At 42.6% G+C, this 17,158-nt stretch overlaps 1 protein-coding gene across 3 annotated transcripts in view; it reads left to right on the forward strand.

Annotated features, from left to right (window-relative positions):
• The window catches only part of stau2 (staufen double-stranded RNA binding protein 2), a 176,060-nt gene that overhangs the window by 6,478 nt on the left and 152,424 nt on the right, over positions 1-17,158 (forward strand). Inside the window, exons 4-5 of one of the 3 annotated variants that reach the window (XM_080751538.1) lie at positions 1,147-1,306; positions 7,357-7,492. In XM_080751538.1, the coding sequence (XP_080607664.1) occupies positions 1,147-1,306; positions 7,357-7,492 (296 nt within the window). Of the gene's footprint in view, positions 1-1,146; positions 1,307-7,340; positions 7,493-17,158 lie in introns of all 3 variants that reach the window. The other 2 variants (XM_080751537.1, XM_080751539.1) reach the window with 2 other exon arrangements.

Consider the following 17,158-nt stretch of genomic DNA (forward strand, 5'->3'; position numbering starts at 1 on the left):
AAATAAAATAAAATCACAACAAAAACATAAACCTTACCTAGCTACACTAGACTAAACAACTAACATAAAATACAAGGTGTCGCGTCTGTTTTCTAACTGAATACAAGGTACAGGACAAAATAAGTCTCACCAGACTATAAGTGTCTATGAACAAACAACATTAAAATGAATGATCATTGACTCACAATAACTGCGTGAATGGGTAGCCAGACAATACTACCGAGGACCACAGTTGACAGTTCATATATAGTCGACCCTGCACTCTGGATTGTTGATCTGGGCAGCAAAACGATAATTTCGGAGTTGGTCTGACATAATTTCTTTAGTGAATGAAATAATATTTAGACCAATCTGTATGGTAGAGTATGTTATTACAACATAGCTAACCAACTGTGGTAGATCTAGGTGGTCTATCTGCTCTTCTGTTGAGACATTTAGATCCTGTCATCAGGTAGGACCACTACTGGTTGAGAAGAGGTATTGCATGAAGGTCAATGCGTAATTGCGTAATTCTACCCGAACGGGCAACTTTATAAATAAAGTTTGATTTAATTTTACTTTATAATGATAAGGAAATTAGACAAATGTTCTAACTCCATCTTAATTTGTATGCACTTAAGTTAGCAGATATGTACTATAGCTAGGCTGTCTCAGAGACTGCTTGTTGGAAGATGGCATGATCCAAAAACAAGTTATTAAGAGTTGTCGATTAGAATAACACATGTTTTGAAGTTGTTTTTTGGTGGCTGTCAGATGTACCCTTATGCAATGCTCTTGCTAACTTCTTTGTGATTATTCTATCAATTACTTTTTAGATTAATCAAATATTGAGAAGCTTTTTATATCAACGATTTAACGTGAAAATATTGTAATTTATTTTAAATAATTTACTAAATTGTTTAGTCTAAACGTACAAAATTGTGAAAATAAACGTAAATAAATGTTTGCGATGCATCTGCTATTTTCATTATTTTGACAAATACATTTATTTTTATCGTCGATGACCTTTGTTTTTAAATCATAGATTAAATTGATTAAATATCCTTTGACAACCACAGTTAGGCCCACTAGTCTTTAGAGTAGACAAATGGCTTGCAGGTGGCCTGAATAGTAACGTCTATCTGCCTGTGGGTGTCACTGTTGCAGATCTTCACAGTGCAGTTGTCTCTTGGGGAGCAGGTGTGGGAGTCAGAGGGCACCAGCATCAAAAAGGCCCAGCACACCACAGCCTCCAAAGCACTGGAAGAGAGCAACCTCCCCAGGCCAGCACCCCGCTCCCCCAGAGTGGATATCAACAGCAACCCAGGTACTGAAACCACCACTGCCACCCAGCACCTCACACACACTCTATTGTAACTAGTTTGAAGGGGGATATTGTCTTGTGTGTGTTCTTTTTAGAATGTCCTTAATTAGGCCCGGACCACTGGCCTAGCGGTCCTGGCACCTAGGCTCCAATGTAGCCTGACAGTGTGCCGCAGGTTTGAGTCCCGATCCCGACGGCCTTTGTTGCATGTCACTCCCATCTGATTTTTAAACCTGAATCCTGTAGAAGTTAAGTGCTTTACAAAAATAAGATGTTTCTTAACCAAAGCTATGAACCAATAGAATGATGGTTTTAGTTTGACAGCATGAACTGAGACTACCATGATAGGACCAGTGTTTTTGCATGTTTTATACCATTGACTATAGAAATGATGTATACTTTACATTACTGCCAAACATTGGCAGAATGTAAAGCCTCATTTTGTTTTAGATTTTGTTTAATTCAATCGTTTGGCGACAAACCCACATTCTCTGCTTGTCTGGTTTATATTCATGCCGCCATGAAGAATTCACAGACATTTGAATTTCTCCCATGAAACAATATCTTCTCCGGCGACTATTTTCGTATATTTTTGTGGGTGACTTCAAATGCGTTTACTTTTGACCAACAGTTTGCAAAGCTCAACGTAAATCAAATGCAACATAAATGCATCACAGTTTTGGATCATGCATTTCAAGCACGTTTCAAGTCTGCAAGTTGATTTTCATACTTACTTAAAATGAATGGAAATCAATGACTTCCTATAATGTAGGAATACATTTGGTGTGCTTTGGAAAATGGTTGGCAGTAATCAATGGGCTAAAACACTTAAAACATAGCTGTTTACATGGTTGTTGTTATGATGTAGAAGGGAGGAAAGGATACCTTATTATTTATTTGTGCAAAGGCATATTTGTAACGTGGTATCTAATTTAAACTTAACACTTATCTGAAGACTTCACTGAAGACTTGTACCGGGTTCCCTCGGTCATGAAACTGCTGGAAATATTTTGAAATGAGAAAACTTTTCCAGGCCTGGAAAAGGTTTGGAATTAATCAAATGCTTTGGAAAATGTTTGGATTTATATTGGTTTTTTTTGGGCTATTGATTTTGAAATATGTCCCAAAACATGTGAAATACCTAATCTATACAGGACGCCGCATGAGAAAGAATAGATCTAGCAGTACAAGCTGACAGCATGTTGCATATGTCGTTAGCTTGTAGATGTGTTATTTTTGTCATGTGACACCTTCGTGCTGCGTTTAAGGGAAGTTCAGTCAGATAATTCACGATAAGGATTGAAACAATGTTTATTATTATAAATGAGTAATACAAGTGTTTATGTCACATTTATTTTTGGCGTCGGCTCTGCTTCTCCCTGCTCAACGCAGCACAGAAGAACATTAATAACCATTGGAGCAGGGAGATACAATACATATATAATATATAAACACCCCCCCCATGGGGGACAGAATAAGCAGAGCCTACTGGTGGTGCTGGGGAGGCGGTGGGGACAAGCAAGCGCATATCACAACCGGCCTGGAAAGCAGCAGCAGGAGAATGACAGGCCGAGCAGGTTAAATAGCTTGGCAAGTGATCAGCTGACTGACAGCTGACTGCCACGTCACCTGTGACGTGCGACTGGCGTAATAGCGTTGTAACAGAATGCAACCGCATTGACCCACTCGAATATATGCTGACTTAACCAATTCCGCAGGCTTCATACATTTACGTCATGCAGTGCAGGTCTGTTCACAACAAAAATTGATTGCAGCTCTTAACACGCTCTTAATAGGTGTAACTTTGTCTGATCCATCCATGTTTTGTTTGGATATTGTTTATTGCGAGCGCAACCGAAGGAGCGGGAGAAGTAGAACAGAAAAAAAAAAATGTTCCGCAGGGATTCCAGGGAATAAGTTAGCAGGAACACCTCACTGTGAAAAAATACAACTTCCGGGGAAATTCACACTGCGAACGTCCCACCTTTCTAGCCACTCTCTGCTTCATATCGCGCCCTCCACTTTTGCTTATTTTCTTTCAGAACAGGCAGGCTCAGTTTCGACAGAATAGCCATAATATCATGATGCAGCAGCTGGCAGGTGTACACCGCTTGAGTCAAATGATAAAAGGTGTGATAATGAACCCATCAGAATGAATTAATGGTTATTGGTTACCCTTTGACCTTCTACACAAGATGGTCCCCGAATGTTTCATACATTTTCCACTGCATGCAGTGCCTAGGCTACCAGCTGAATCTCACGGATCACAGAGTTTTCAATCAGGATAGCGTGCCTGTCGTAATTATACTCTGACCGAACAAGTTTTTCCCTCAATGGATTCATCTACAGCAGCAATTCTCAATCTCAACCTGTGGCCCGGGGCTCTCTAGTGTGCCGTGGAGATACTGCAAGTGGGCTTCCAAATAATTGCCAAAACACTATGATTTTAATGATAATAATATATCATTAAATAACAAAATATATACTGTATGTAAAGATGTATTGCTTTCTTTACAACTGAGAAAAAAAATCGTTTTCATTTTGATCCCGCAGACCGGAACAGAAGTATACTATGTTAGTTCCATTGATCCAAGCCGGAGGCCCATACATCATTACAGCTTAGCTGTACATTTCTCATGAATTTAAAAACCTATTGATTTTATAGTGGTGTGGTTGCGGCCCGCTCATCTGACCACTTAACACGACAGCCTTTTGGCCGTGTTAAATATTAAGATGGGTGGGCTGCGAGCGCTATTGAGATTTTTCAAGTGAGCCCTGATCCTACTGCATAGTCCCTGTTAGTTATTGTCAAAGTTTTATGTCTCACTGTCCCCCTCCACCGAACTTTACTTTCTGTCTTTTCCCACCTAATTTACTCAATTTGCGCACAGGATTATGCAGTAAGAAATTGAGCATCATGCCATATCACCGGCCATTGATTTGCAACGAGACAGACTAGCAGGTTCGATTCCAACATAGCATAGCATTTTAAGAGGAACATAAGTGTTCAATTTAACATTCACAATTTGTCAAACATGCTCTATGATGGTTTCCTCTTGAATCGATGTATAGCATTACAGGTCGGCAAAGGAAAATATAAAACAGCTGAAAAATGCACAAAGTGCCCGAGGGGGCTTTAATATGGCAAGCATGGCTGGCCTATGAAGATGGCCTTGCTTGGATAGAGATGTAGTTGCTGCATGAATTCTAATATATTCATAGATTGGAGTGAAGCTGATGGGGACCGTCACAGTAGAGTAGAGCATAACGTGCAGGCTTGTGTTTTTATATCTATGAACAAGTTAGCATAATCAACCTTGCCAAAACTCCCCTGCTGGCTGAGCCAGTGTAATAGTAAAGGGCCTAGTAGCCAGAGTTTAATGGGATTTAGACGACAGCCCTATGATAACTTACGCAACATCAAAGGAGCTCCTGGGTAAGCAAGACAAGCTGTCAGGCACAGTCAAGTAGCTGGGGGAAATTTGAGCAGTGTTCGTCTAGGAGAATATCTCTTTACATGGCAGCAATTGTGATGCTATGCAGTTCAGCTTGACAAGTTAATTGGTACACTGATATTGTGCTGTGCGTGCGGCTTCCATTATTTACAGTACATTGGAGTGTATTTGCTGGAGTTTGGAACAGCTGCAAATGCCTGCTGTTTGTTAGAGTTTGGCAGCTGTTGGAGATGGACAGTCATTTACTAAAGTTTGGGAGATAATTATGAATCTTTGTTTCCAGGTACCATATACTTAATGCATCTTTTATGTAGCCTTGACAGAAAATAGTTAATATATTGTTATTAATTCACTAATAATTCCTATACAGGCATTGTCTATATTATCTTTCATTTCGTTTTGTTGCAAGAAATATTACCTTATTTAGCTTTGTATGTTTTGGAGTACAATATAATTTAGTGACGACGATAATATAGTATTTGTCAGATAACATACTGTATATTTTAAACAGATCTATAAGCTCATAAGGCGACCCATTGTGTTATGTCAGTGATTTAAACCAGGAAACAACAATACAATATGCCATATTATTATGATATCCAAAAGTCCTATCACAATATCGATATAATATAGCTATTTTACCCAGCCCTTGTTGATGTTGTAAAATATGGACAGTAGCGATGCACTGATATTTCAGCCATATACTGATATTTTCCTTGTTGGCTGCCGTTGGCATATCTGCAGATCTGCCTATGTTCTGGTGTTGGTTATTTTCAGCCTACAAGCATTTTTTTTATAAAGATGTATTTGTTTCCCTGAAGCAAAAGGGGGAATTAATAACAACAAAATTAATTAATTAAGGATTTAAAGTTATACCATGTAACTTGTTTTATAAAACAAATCTTAAAATTGTCCTAACTGTTAAATCGCTAAAGTTTTAGAACACCCACTCCGTTATTTTCAGCTTCTAAAGCCTTCTCTTTATATGTTTTCTATGATCCTTGCCGGGGTCCGGATTTCGCGGAAAAATGACGTCATCTGCATCATCCGTATACGTTGTGTATACGTTGGCCAATCACATTGTGGATCATACACACATGATACACTACCGGCCAATTACAGTGCATCTTGCGTCTCTTCAGGAAATAGCTTGCTTCAACAGCTTTGTTTACGCTGGTCTAGAAGTCTAGCATGTAACTCCCCAACCGCTGCTCATAGAGGGACACGAGAGACCTCTATGGATGCGTCTCGGTGAGGCGAGGCGGACGCGGTGGTCTGAAGGCCCGGTCCGAAAAAAGCAGACGCGACCGCGGTTTGCTATACTGCTACAGACCACTAGTTGAGCAACTTACACAGTATAGCTTTAATTGTGTACTAACATTGGAACATATAAACCACTAAGACGCCCTAAGGGCGAAAAGCGACCTCACGCAGAGTGCTGGGCGAGCGCTGGCGCTTTGCAATGGGATCAAAAAAATGCATAGACCTGGTTGGTTGTTTAAGTTGGACAAAATGTGTCCATATTTTCTCAAATATGGAGATGATTGACATCTGACATAGATGTTTGATGAGATAGACCACATGAGATTGACACAATATGTCCATATATGGTCGTTCCCAGATATGGGCTTAATATTGATGACATCCGGGATCTCCATATATGGGCATGAAAGGGATAAGACGGAATAAATTTTGTAATGAAGGCCCTCACTCACCTTCACCTCATGTGGGTAGTTGATAGGTAGCCAATAGCCATAGTTACCCACTGAATATCGGTACTCCAGTACTACATATATGGAGCTACCTGACACATCCTACTAACCTGTCGGGGTCTGACCTCATAAACTCCATATTTGGACCAGGACGGTCTTTAGCTCCATATATGGAGCCAGCAAAGACATCTAGTGCTGACTAATGTAGAACTGCATATATGGACATAGCTGACTTATCGTGACATCAGTGAGATGTCACGAGGACACAGCCAAGCACTATATAATGGGTGGCCAGCCCATTACCCCTTGAGTTGAGATGGAAGCAGTACTCTTAAGGGAAACACACACCGGATGCGGAGGCGGCATGGACACGGCGTGTCAAAACATACGCCCCCATTATTTTCAATGAAGTAACCCACACCGGCGACATAGGCGCCGATACGCCACTGTTCTATTTCTAGGCACTTCGCGCGCGTCAATACTGCGACGCTGCGCAGCCACCCGCGTCCGGTGTGTGTTGCCCTTTAGCCTATTAGAGATGTGACGTTTGCGAACAAATCAAATCTTTTGAACGGCTCCTGAACGACAGGATCCGGTTTGCGCAGTAGGGAGCTGTTCATTTGGGGGGGTTCAACACAAAAGCTCCTCCTTGCTACTCCACTGAGCACTGACTAAGTACAGTGTGTGAGAAAGAGAGAGCGAACAAGGGGAGAGTAGAGCTGCAATTATTATATAACATATGAATTTATACACATGAACGGAAACAATTCTGACAATAACTGTATGCCAGATAATTGCGATCATCTCACATATATATAATAATTGTGACGGGCCTTGCACTTCCTTGGTTTTAATTTCTGTATACGTACTGTGTGTGCACACCCAGGCAGTATAACCCCCACAGTAGAGCTGAACGGTCTGGCCATGAAGAGAGGGGAGCCAGCCATCTACAGGCCCCTGGACCCCAAGCCCATGCCCAACTACAGAGCCAACTACAACTTCCGAGGGATGTTCAACCAAAGGTGAGGTCCCTAGTTCTCTAGTTTCCATTGCTTGAATGGCCACAGTGAGGTATTTGTACCAATATGGCAGGGTCCAAGCTAGGGATGGGACGATAAGCGATATTATCGTTTATCGTGATAAAAAACACTAACGATAATCGTATTGTGGAGATTTAATAATCGTGAAATTATTCTCTGTCATGCACTGGGATCAATTCAACTTTTATTTGCCGAGCTGCATATCCGGTACCACTTAAACCCTCTATTGGTATTTGGTAAAACATACTTATAATATACGTACTTGATTGTCTTTTTTTCACTCTACCAGATCTTCTTGCCAAAAAATAGCCGATCTGCAAACTCACAACGCGAACGTTGTAGGTCTACTATTTTTTGGCAAATGTTCCGCCACCAGGATATATGGATGTTGGAATTTTTGATTATCGTGATAATATCGTAAATCGCGATATCGTGATATGCAAATATCATATCGTATCATCCTTAGTCCGAGCTGAGCTCAAATTGAGACAGATTAGTTTTCACATTCTGCCTGTTTTCTGGATTTATTTTTCTCTTTTCTATTAACAACAGTTCAATACTTAAATACTAACTACGAAAGTTTTGAATTAACAGTTGATCCATTTGGATTATATGGGTTTATAATGGGTGTTGACTCATCTTTGAAGCTCCAAGAGGCCTAAATATTGTTTTGAACAGTGTGCATTTTGAAATATCTCTTTCATTAGGGTGAAAGATATCTCCTTTTTATGAGTCCATAACTCCCGACTCGAACCACAGTGTGTTCTAATATCGGACTCCATAAATGGTTCATCCTCTGTCCATTCAGACTTTGATGTAATTCATGATCTCTGTCCTGTATTCATGCATTGCTCATGTCATTGTCTTTTTGATGCTTTGAAAGCGGCCGTGGTCTCTTTGATCCCACTGACCCAGATGTGCTGTCTGTGCGTGTCAGACTTGTGTGTGCCCCGGCCCCTCCATATGTTTTCTAAACAAATGAACGTGGTGCCCTCGCGAGGTCCCATCGCGCTCCATCTCTGTCGACTCCACCCCCCCACCCCCCTTTCCTGCATTGCCAGAGCCACCCAGCTATTTCCAAAACGCCATAAAAACGCCACACAGTTCCGATTAATGATCCCCTCTACCCCTGGTGAAGGAATGTAGAGAGAAGATGGCGCCTTTGCTTTATTTACGCTAGACCATGTGCTGCCCCCCCCCACACACACACGCACACAAAATCCAGGTACACCTTGCATGGTGGGAGGTCATTTTAATAGGCGGTAGAGGTAATGTTAACTCATTGAGTGCCTATCCCGAATTAGTTCGGGATATATGATCGTATCACAGGGTGCCTATCCCGAACAAGTTCGGGATATAAAAAAAAAAAAAAAAAATTTTTTTTTTTTTTGAAAAAATTTTTTTTGAATTTTTTTTTTTTTTTTTTGGACCCCATCAAATCTGGTGAACATGATTTCAATCGCGATTTTGCATGTTCCACCCCCATACAACCCCATCTAACATACAGGGCAGCCATTTTTGTTTACATTACATGTAAAACATAAGGGCGATTATCTCAAGAATGCCTGAACGGATTTCCAATCGGATTTTTTTGTTTGAAAGCTGTGAACAAACTGCACAAATCCACTCCAATGCAATCCAGGATTGCATTGGATTTTTCAGAGCTCATTCTTCTCTGTTTTTTTCCCATGCATGAGGTGTGCAAGGTTTAATCATGGCTAAGTTGACGAAAATAAGGCTTCTAAAATGCTTGGTAGCCAATAGCTAACTTCAAGCTAACTTCATCCTCTTCCTGTACATGCAGTCATGCACAAAGGAAAGTGTTCAGGCAAGTCATGGCTGCAGGGCTTCTGCATATACCAGCATATCTCTATGGGATTTTCTCTGGCCACTGGGCGCCCTCTAGTGGTGAAAGGGGTGGCACTAAATGAGTTAAGAGTACGCTGGGAGATAGATCCATCACAAAGACAAAAACAGGTGTGAATTTATCCTGCTAGTTTTTAGGCTGACCACTGTATGAGGACCTTCTATATACAATGTGCAGTAGTATTTTATTGTTACACTGGTAGTGTAAATATTATTATATTACATAGTATATGGGAGGCAAGGTGTGAAAATGAATCAAGGCTCGCTGTCTGAAGTTGATCTGTCTGTATTGTTCAAGGGGCCCAGTCTCCCCCATCAGTCCTAGGGACATGACAAAATTCATGCTGTGATTATTATTTTTTTCCTGGTTAGTTTCATTAATGCCCTCCAGATGGCAGTATATCCTCATTTCTTTCATGATAACAGCATTATGGAAGTGCTTGTGTAAGGTGAGCGCACCCATTTTGTAACAAGCAAGTTATGAATGTGGTGAATATCTATGCAGGTGCTAGTGGCTTTTCACTGCAGTACAGTTTGTTCTTTATAGAAATTTTGTTGATGATGCATTGACATGGATGGAGGCAAAGGCACACTGAAAAACATCAGCAAAAACACCCTCCATCTTACTGTTAACTGATAGAAAAGGTGAGGATCATGAAAGTGAAATTATATTCTGATAAACATTATCACGTCCGTCCGTCCGTCCGTCCGTCCGTCCGTCAGTCCGTGTGGGCGCGCGCGCGTTTGTGTGTGTGTGCGTGCGCGCTCGTTTGCACACGTGTGACAAAGTGAGTTTGTTCACATTGCAGCTGTGTCTTGTTTCCTGGTAGGTGAGCTATGTTAGCAGACAGCGCCAGCATCTGGCTTGCATCTTCCCACTATTTGATCCATGCAAGAACAAACATACGATGAGAGACGAGCGCTGGCCTTTTCGAGGAGAAAATAGAGTGAAATCTGTTTTTTCCCCCAGCCCGTCTGTCCGTCAATGTCACCTGTCACATCGATGAGCGCCTCTGCACGGCTGACGGGCAGCAGCGCACACCACTTGGTCCATTTTGTTTGCTTACATCACTTTGGTGCAGAGGCTTATATCACCTTGGGAAAAAGAAAAGAAAGGGAGGGAGGAAAAGGCAAGAAACGACAGCCAGAGAGAGGGAGCTGTGCCAGAAACACAGCAGAGCCGTAGACAGACTCGCTTATATCATCCCAAGGTTACTGGTGTTTTCGCAAGGTCCCCCGTCGTTTCACTCTCAGCGAGCCTTGCATAAATGAAAAGGGAGACCCTGCTGGATCACGGTCCCTTCTCTTTGATGACCTACCGTGGCTGGGGAGTGACGGGCCATATCCACAATCGGTCTCGCTAATGGTGCGGGAGCGAACCAAAGGTGTCCATATGCCCATGTCCTCATCTGTTATGATGTATAAGAGTGATCTGGAGTCATGTTGATGGAGGATGTTATCATTAAAAGGCCGGCCCTGCTCTGATTCATCAGCCCCCTAATCACCGCCAAGAGCAGTATTGATTGATTCAGAAAGCGCTCTGATGAGGGATATGGCAATAATATGAAACATTCATTCGTCAGTGTCTTAATGAATCTTATTTATGGTGAAGGCCCCGTGCATAATTTCTTACAAGCCAAGTCCTGTCCATTGCACCCCCCCAACACCCGCTTTTATTCAGCGGTTCATTCATGTGATCGCTCGATCACTCCATTGTCCTGCCCTCAACTCTCATCGATTCTCTGAGCGACGGAAGCATTTTGGAACTGATGGCCGTTTTGAGTCCTAAGATGCTGAGAAGAGTGTTATAGGGACTTGTTTTGAATCAGCACATGGAAATGCAATCCAAATACAACGAAGTGTGATCTCCACGTAAGGAAAACACTCACATTATCAAGATGTAAAAAATGCAGTTACATCAGCCCTGTGTTGTCATTGGAGCACCTGATTCTAGTGACTCATTCCAAACCTTCTCCACACCGTTCCACAGCACTCCCAGTATTCCCTGCTGTTCCTATCTCCGGGGGGGGGGGGGGGGGGGGGGGGTGTCTGCATCCTGCACTCTGTCAGAGTTGGAATTTGGATAGACCCCTTCCCTGTTGGAGCGGCGTGCAGCCGCCCACCTCCACTCTCCACTCATTTGTGTATGACAGTAACATTATGTCAGCTGGAATAACAGCAGGCTGAGTGACTTGGGGGTGTGTGTGGGGGGGGTGCTCGGTGCTCCGCCATGTGACATTTCCTCCTGTGATGATGGTGTGATACCGACTAGGCCGGCCGTATGTAGTCCCACCGTCCCATTACGAAACAAAGGAAGGCCCAGGGTTCCACTCCACCCCAAACAGCGCGCCGGAGAGGCCGGCCTGGAAACGTGCGTCACTGACAGCCCACGGCACAGACAACATCAGTATGCTGCTACGGTTCATCTGTTTACGTTGTGACAAAGACAGCCGATGTGTGGGCGGAGGATGTTGGATTCGTCACATGGGTCCATCTTCTCAATGGCGCTGCTTTATCAACCCATCAATTGGATGTTTGTTTAACGTTCCACATGTGTTCCAGATTGTGGCTAGTGTTGTTTTTAGACAAATCATGAATGCGCAGGCTAATAAAACAAACTCTTTTGTTATTCTGAGTATGACTGAGTGTTGAAGCTGTATTTACTCAGATCTATAGGGCTATAATTCATCACAGTTCGTTCTTCCATATAAGCCTTCTGTTTATGAAGAGCATCACGTTTTCCTTATCCTAAGGCAAATAAAAAGTAGCCTTTTGTCACATTGACTGCCATTTGATTTGAATTAAGTAGTCATTTCAGCATTATATTTTTTATAAGGTCTCAGGAGGGTTCATGTTATTTCTTTTCCTCTTTATGATCAGATTTGCAGTAGCTCATTTGACAAACTTTGAATGGAGAATGAAGTACCCCAAGTCTCTTTAGGGGAGATGGGCAACCCTGCTAAACTGTAGCATGTCATGCACACCCATCCTGCCCTCTGCCATAGTTCAAATGTGAACTTTCTTCTATGGGTGACACAGTGTGCACTTACTCAACCAATTTCTGTGTGGAAACAACCTTGGAGAATCAATGACCTGTCCATACAGGTGCTTTACATGTACCTTAAAGAGGTGGTGCCATGATTTTTCCCCCCTCTAAAACATGATTATCAGGTATTATGATTATACTAGGAGGAAGATTTTTTCCAAAAAAGTATACAGAAAGAGTTAAAATTGGGTTTTTATGTGGCCACACCCCCAGTTCATTAAGTATGCATGGATGTCATGGTGGGTGGTGACCCAGCTGAAGTTAGCCACACCCCCACAGTGTTGGGTGAATGGTAATTAGGGGAGGAGTTGATTCTGTGATTCACAGTGCAGCCAGTCGGAAGAACGGCAAACACATCTTTTCGGCTGATGAACTCCGCAAGCGCATACTCCTGTTCCTTTTTAATTGTTGTAATTGATTTCAACTCTGAAATAACTTCACTTATTGCTTGTTTTATCGTTTCACCGTTAACTGTTACACTTGTTGCATCGAGGGCAGCCATTGTTGTTTTGAAAATGCTGCAGCATGTATTCTACGTCACCATCTACACATGGACCAACCAGAGGAAGCTTTTCACTTGCTGTGCGGACAGCAGTTGAAACGCAGTCACTGATTGGCCCCGATCATTTCTCATACTCGGTGCCTATAAGCAGAAGTCCAGACCAGATACTGGGGAAGGAATGAGTGAGCACATCAGGGCTGGCTTGCCAGGCTACCTTAAAAAATCACACCCGTGTGAACTGAGCGGTGGTTTACTGTACTCTACTGTACCTAACTGTACTGTACTGTACATATTCTGTGTTCTATATCTATGAATTCTATGTGTTCTAGATCTATGAATTCTGTCGCCCCCCCCCAGGCTAGTCTCAACAGCACCCTCTTACCCAACCCCCCCCCCCACCCCCCTCCCCCATTCCCCCCTGTGTGCGTGTGTGTGTGTGTGTGTGTGCCTGGCCTGGCCTGGCCTGAAAACAGCGCCCCTCCCTTAACATGTGTGGTCACAAAAGGTACTGTAGGCTACATACAGACAGACACGGACGGACGGACGGACGGAGACAGACATACCCACACACACGGCCACGTATAGGAGCGTTGTAACCACCGCTCAACAATATACCAATGCTTAGAGACAGCATGATTGCTTAGAGGACGCATGATTGCTGTACAAAGATAAGAGAACCCACACATAGTGTACACTATCATCTACTACACCAGGGGTCTTCAACGTTTTCAGGCCGGGGACCCCCAAACTGATGGGGAGATGGAGCAGGGACCCCCTACCACCTCGTAGGGTGGGGGGGTCGGGGCTACAACATATTTTTTTATTTTAAACATGTACAAGTTACAGCGAGCAGGGCGGGCCGTACCACTACCATTTCTAAACATACTACTTATTAACTGAGAACCAATGTCAATAATATCAACAATCTGTCAATTGCATAGTAATCATGTATTAAAGCTATTCAAAATGGATAGAATCATGATTTATTTTTTAACATAAATGTAAAAAAAAAAAAAAAAAAAAAACATTTTTTGAAATCTTTTTTTTTTTTTTTTTTTTTTTTTTAAGCAATAATTTCGCGGACCCCCTGCAGTACCTCCGCGGACCCCCTGGGGGTCGCGGACCCCCTGTTGAAGACCCCTGTACTACACAGTATATTTCCACTTTCCAAGCTAGCAGTTCAGCACAAGTCTATATTCAATGTTTTCTCTCATCTCTACCTTTTATGGAGGGATTAGGTATCCACCAAGTTTCTTTTTACATGCACACTTTCTTTCTCTTTCCGTCTGTCTTTTCTCAAGTTTATTTTTTCATATTCCTTTTGCCTGTGGGGCTCAAGAATCTCATATAGCTTTAATCTGGAACACTGTATGCTCCTTTGTCCACTTAGCATTCTACGGATATGATATCTCCATCCCATGTTCACCACTGCCCAGACCAAAGAGGATTGACTGCCAAAGCTCACAATTTTAATGGAGACTTCAGTTCACAGGAATAAGATTTTATTGTACTTTCCTTTTTTTTCCCGTCATCACATGGGACAAAGTGTCTTCTTAGATCAGTGAATCAGATGCATTCAGTCAGATAGCGCATTAACTGCAATGGGCACCAGGCCAGAATATAGCTATATCTGTCCAAACAGTACAAATGGGTGTAAACTCATAAAGTAATGTTTTATGGAGTGGAGGGGAAAGGGGGGCATGGAGGAATGGAACACTGGTCCAGCATAAACAAAAGCTTTGGACGGTGTGCAAAAGTGAGGGGTACTCAATGACACCAGAACACTATCGCTCTCCTCTCCTCCAAATGCTAGCAGTGAAGCTGATTACATCAAATGAAGGCTCCTTCCTTTATCCTGTGCCATGTATGTCAGGGTCAGCCAGTGATAAGGTGGGGGCTTCAGTGAAAAGAATCCCCCCTCCCCAGACTTATCTTATCCTCTGAGTCAGAGTTACTGATTTAAAGCAGTCTAGGGCAAACCTTTTACTGGAATAGTTGGATTCAGTGGAATAACCCTGATTTCTGTTTCAGTTTTGCTCCAGGGATGTTTTGCTTAGGCATCTTCGTCCGACATTTCTTAGAAAGGTAGGGCAACAGATAAGGGATGACTAAAGTTTGGATATTTACATACTAGTCATTATCAAGACAACGTTATCAGTTGGTTTAGAACATAATAATAATGAGACCGCTGAAAAAGCAGCTGTCCCGGTATGAAGAATGATGACATCATGAGTGGAGGAAATTAGCTAGTTGTATTTGTACTGTCTTCGCTTATAAATGTAAATTGTAAATTCAAAACCAAACCAGCTACTGTATATTTGCAATGCCATATAACAGGGGTCTTCAGGCCAAGGACCCCTGAGCTGAGAGAGAGAGAGAGAGATAAAGCTGGGACCCTCACTACATATTGGAGAGTTGGTGCCTTGACATTGGTCCGAAGGTTCATTAGTCCGAAGGTTCATTAGTCAGAATCTGTTAAGAATACTATGCCTAACCCCAACCCTAACCTCAGTAACCCTAACTAAATTCGGACTAATGAACCTTCGGACTTATGGGCTGTCCCCGGAGAGTTCTCATACATTTAACCCCTTAAATCCCCAATACTTAGTGAACTTGACCTTTTGCTCTGTACTTGGTCTGCTCTTTTTTCCCCCCCTACACAAATAGCGATCTACAAGCTCACAATCTATTTATGTATGCTGACGATCTAACTATACTTTCCCCTAGTAGCAGTGGGTTCCAACAGCTGCTCAATATCTGTACTAATTGATGTTAAAGTAAACCTGTTTAGAGCTTACTGCACCCCTCTATATACAGCCCCTCTGTGGGTGAAGTATAAGAAAGAGAGCTTACGGAAGCTGCAAGTAGCCTACAATGACTGCCTTCGTATACTGTTAAAGAAACCCAGGAGCACAAGAGCCAGTGAGCCCTTTGTTACTTTGGGTCTCACCACCTTCATGGTTCTGTTGAGGAAACTGACTTAGAAGTTAATTTGCAGACTGGATCGCTCCTTGAATGGAATCATTGGACAGATGACAGACCCTGGCTGTAGCTCTGTCAGGTACACGTCTACCATTAGAGGACACTGGCATGAGTGCCTCTTTAGCTCCGGTGGGGCTCGGTGAACATTGATATGAGTGCCTCTTGTAGCTCCAGTGAGGGCTCGGTGAATGTACTCTTTTATTTTTCTATTTTATTATCTTTGTAATGTGTTGTCTTTTACTCTGTGGGCCTTGAGCCTGTAATAAAGTTTATAATCACAACGCGTCTGCAACACGTGAGGTTGTAGATCTGCTGTTATCGGATAATGTTCCCCCATGATAAAGTGTAGTTTTTCATTTGGGCTTGCTTCCTGATGTTTTTGGAGCTGTGTGGAACACAAGCTCCCTATACGTGGCCGTGTGTGTGGGTCTGTCTGTCTGTCTGTCTGTCTCCGTCCGTGTCTGTATGTAGCCTAAACTTCGGCGCGTAACTAGTGCCGCACCATTTACGCCACTCGCGCAATATATACATCAAAATGTGCGGCTCGGCCGGGAATGGTGTTCTATTACCTTTCGTTCCGATCCGCCTTACCATGCCGACGTAATCGGCAAAAAACGACGCTTAATTGTCCCCATTGACTTATAATGGGACAATGCAAGAAATCACTTTCAAGTATTTTTCTCTCGTAAACCATAGGAGCTACAGTTTCAAACCTCGGAGAGGAGATTCATAATGATTTTAAGAATGAATCGAAAAATAATTACATCACTCGGCCTCATGGTGGCGCTATAACGGCCCACTTTACGTTTTGCCCCGTAACTCTTGAACCGTAGATCGGAAAATTAAAATTCTCTTTTCCCTGGATTCCTTGGGTCAAGACGCATCTCCCCATATAGGCCACGCCCATTTGCGCCAGGATAGATTTTCCGCCATCTTGAATTTTCTCCAAAACACACTTTTTGCTCCTTTTCCTACATATTTTCTTCAAATGTCACAAAAATCGGTACACATGATCCTGGGTGACCAGAGAGGTGCTGTTGAGTCTAGCCTGCCCTGAGCATCAACTGCAATACACACACACACACACACACACACACACACACACACACACACACACAGCTCCACTTCGAACAGAGGTTCGATTTTTTAAACCAGTGGTTCCCATATTTTGTCATGTCATGTTTCATAGACCTGTCCGCTTGTTTCTCTTGCGAAATCTGGCAACACTGATACCATGGTATATACCGGTACT

The sequence above is a fragment of the Nannobrachium achirus genome (genome assembly GCF_963921795.1).
Source record: "Nannobrachium achirus genome assembly, chromosome: 21".
NCBI lineage: Eukaryota > Metazoa > Chordata > Actinopteri > Myctophiformes > Myctophidae > Nannobrachium > Nannobrachium achirus.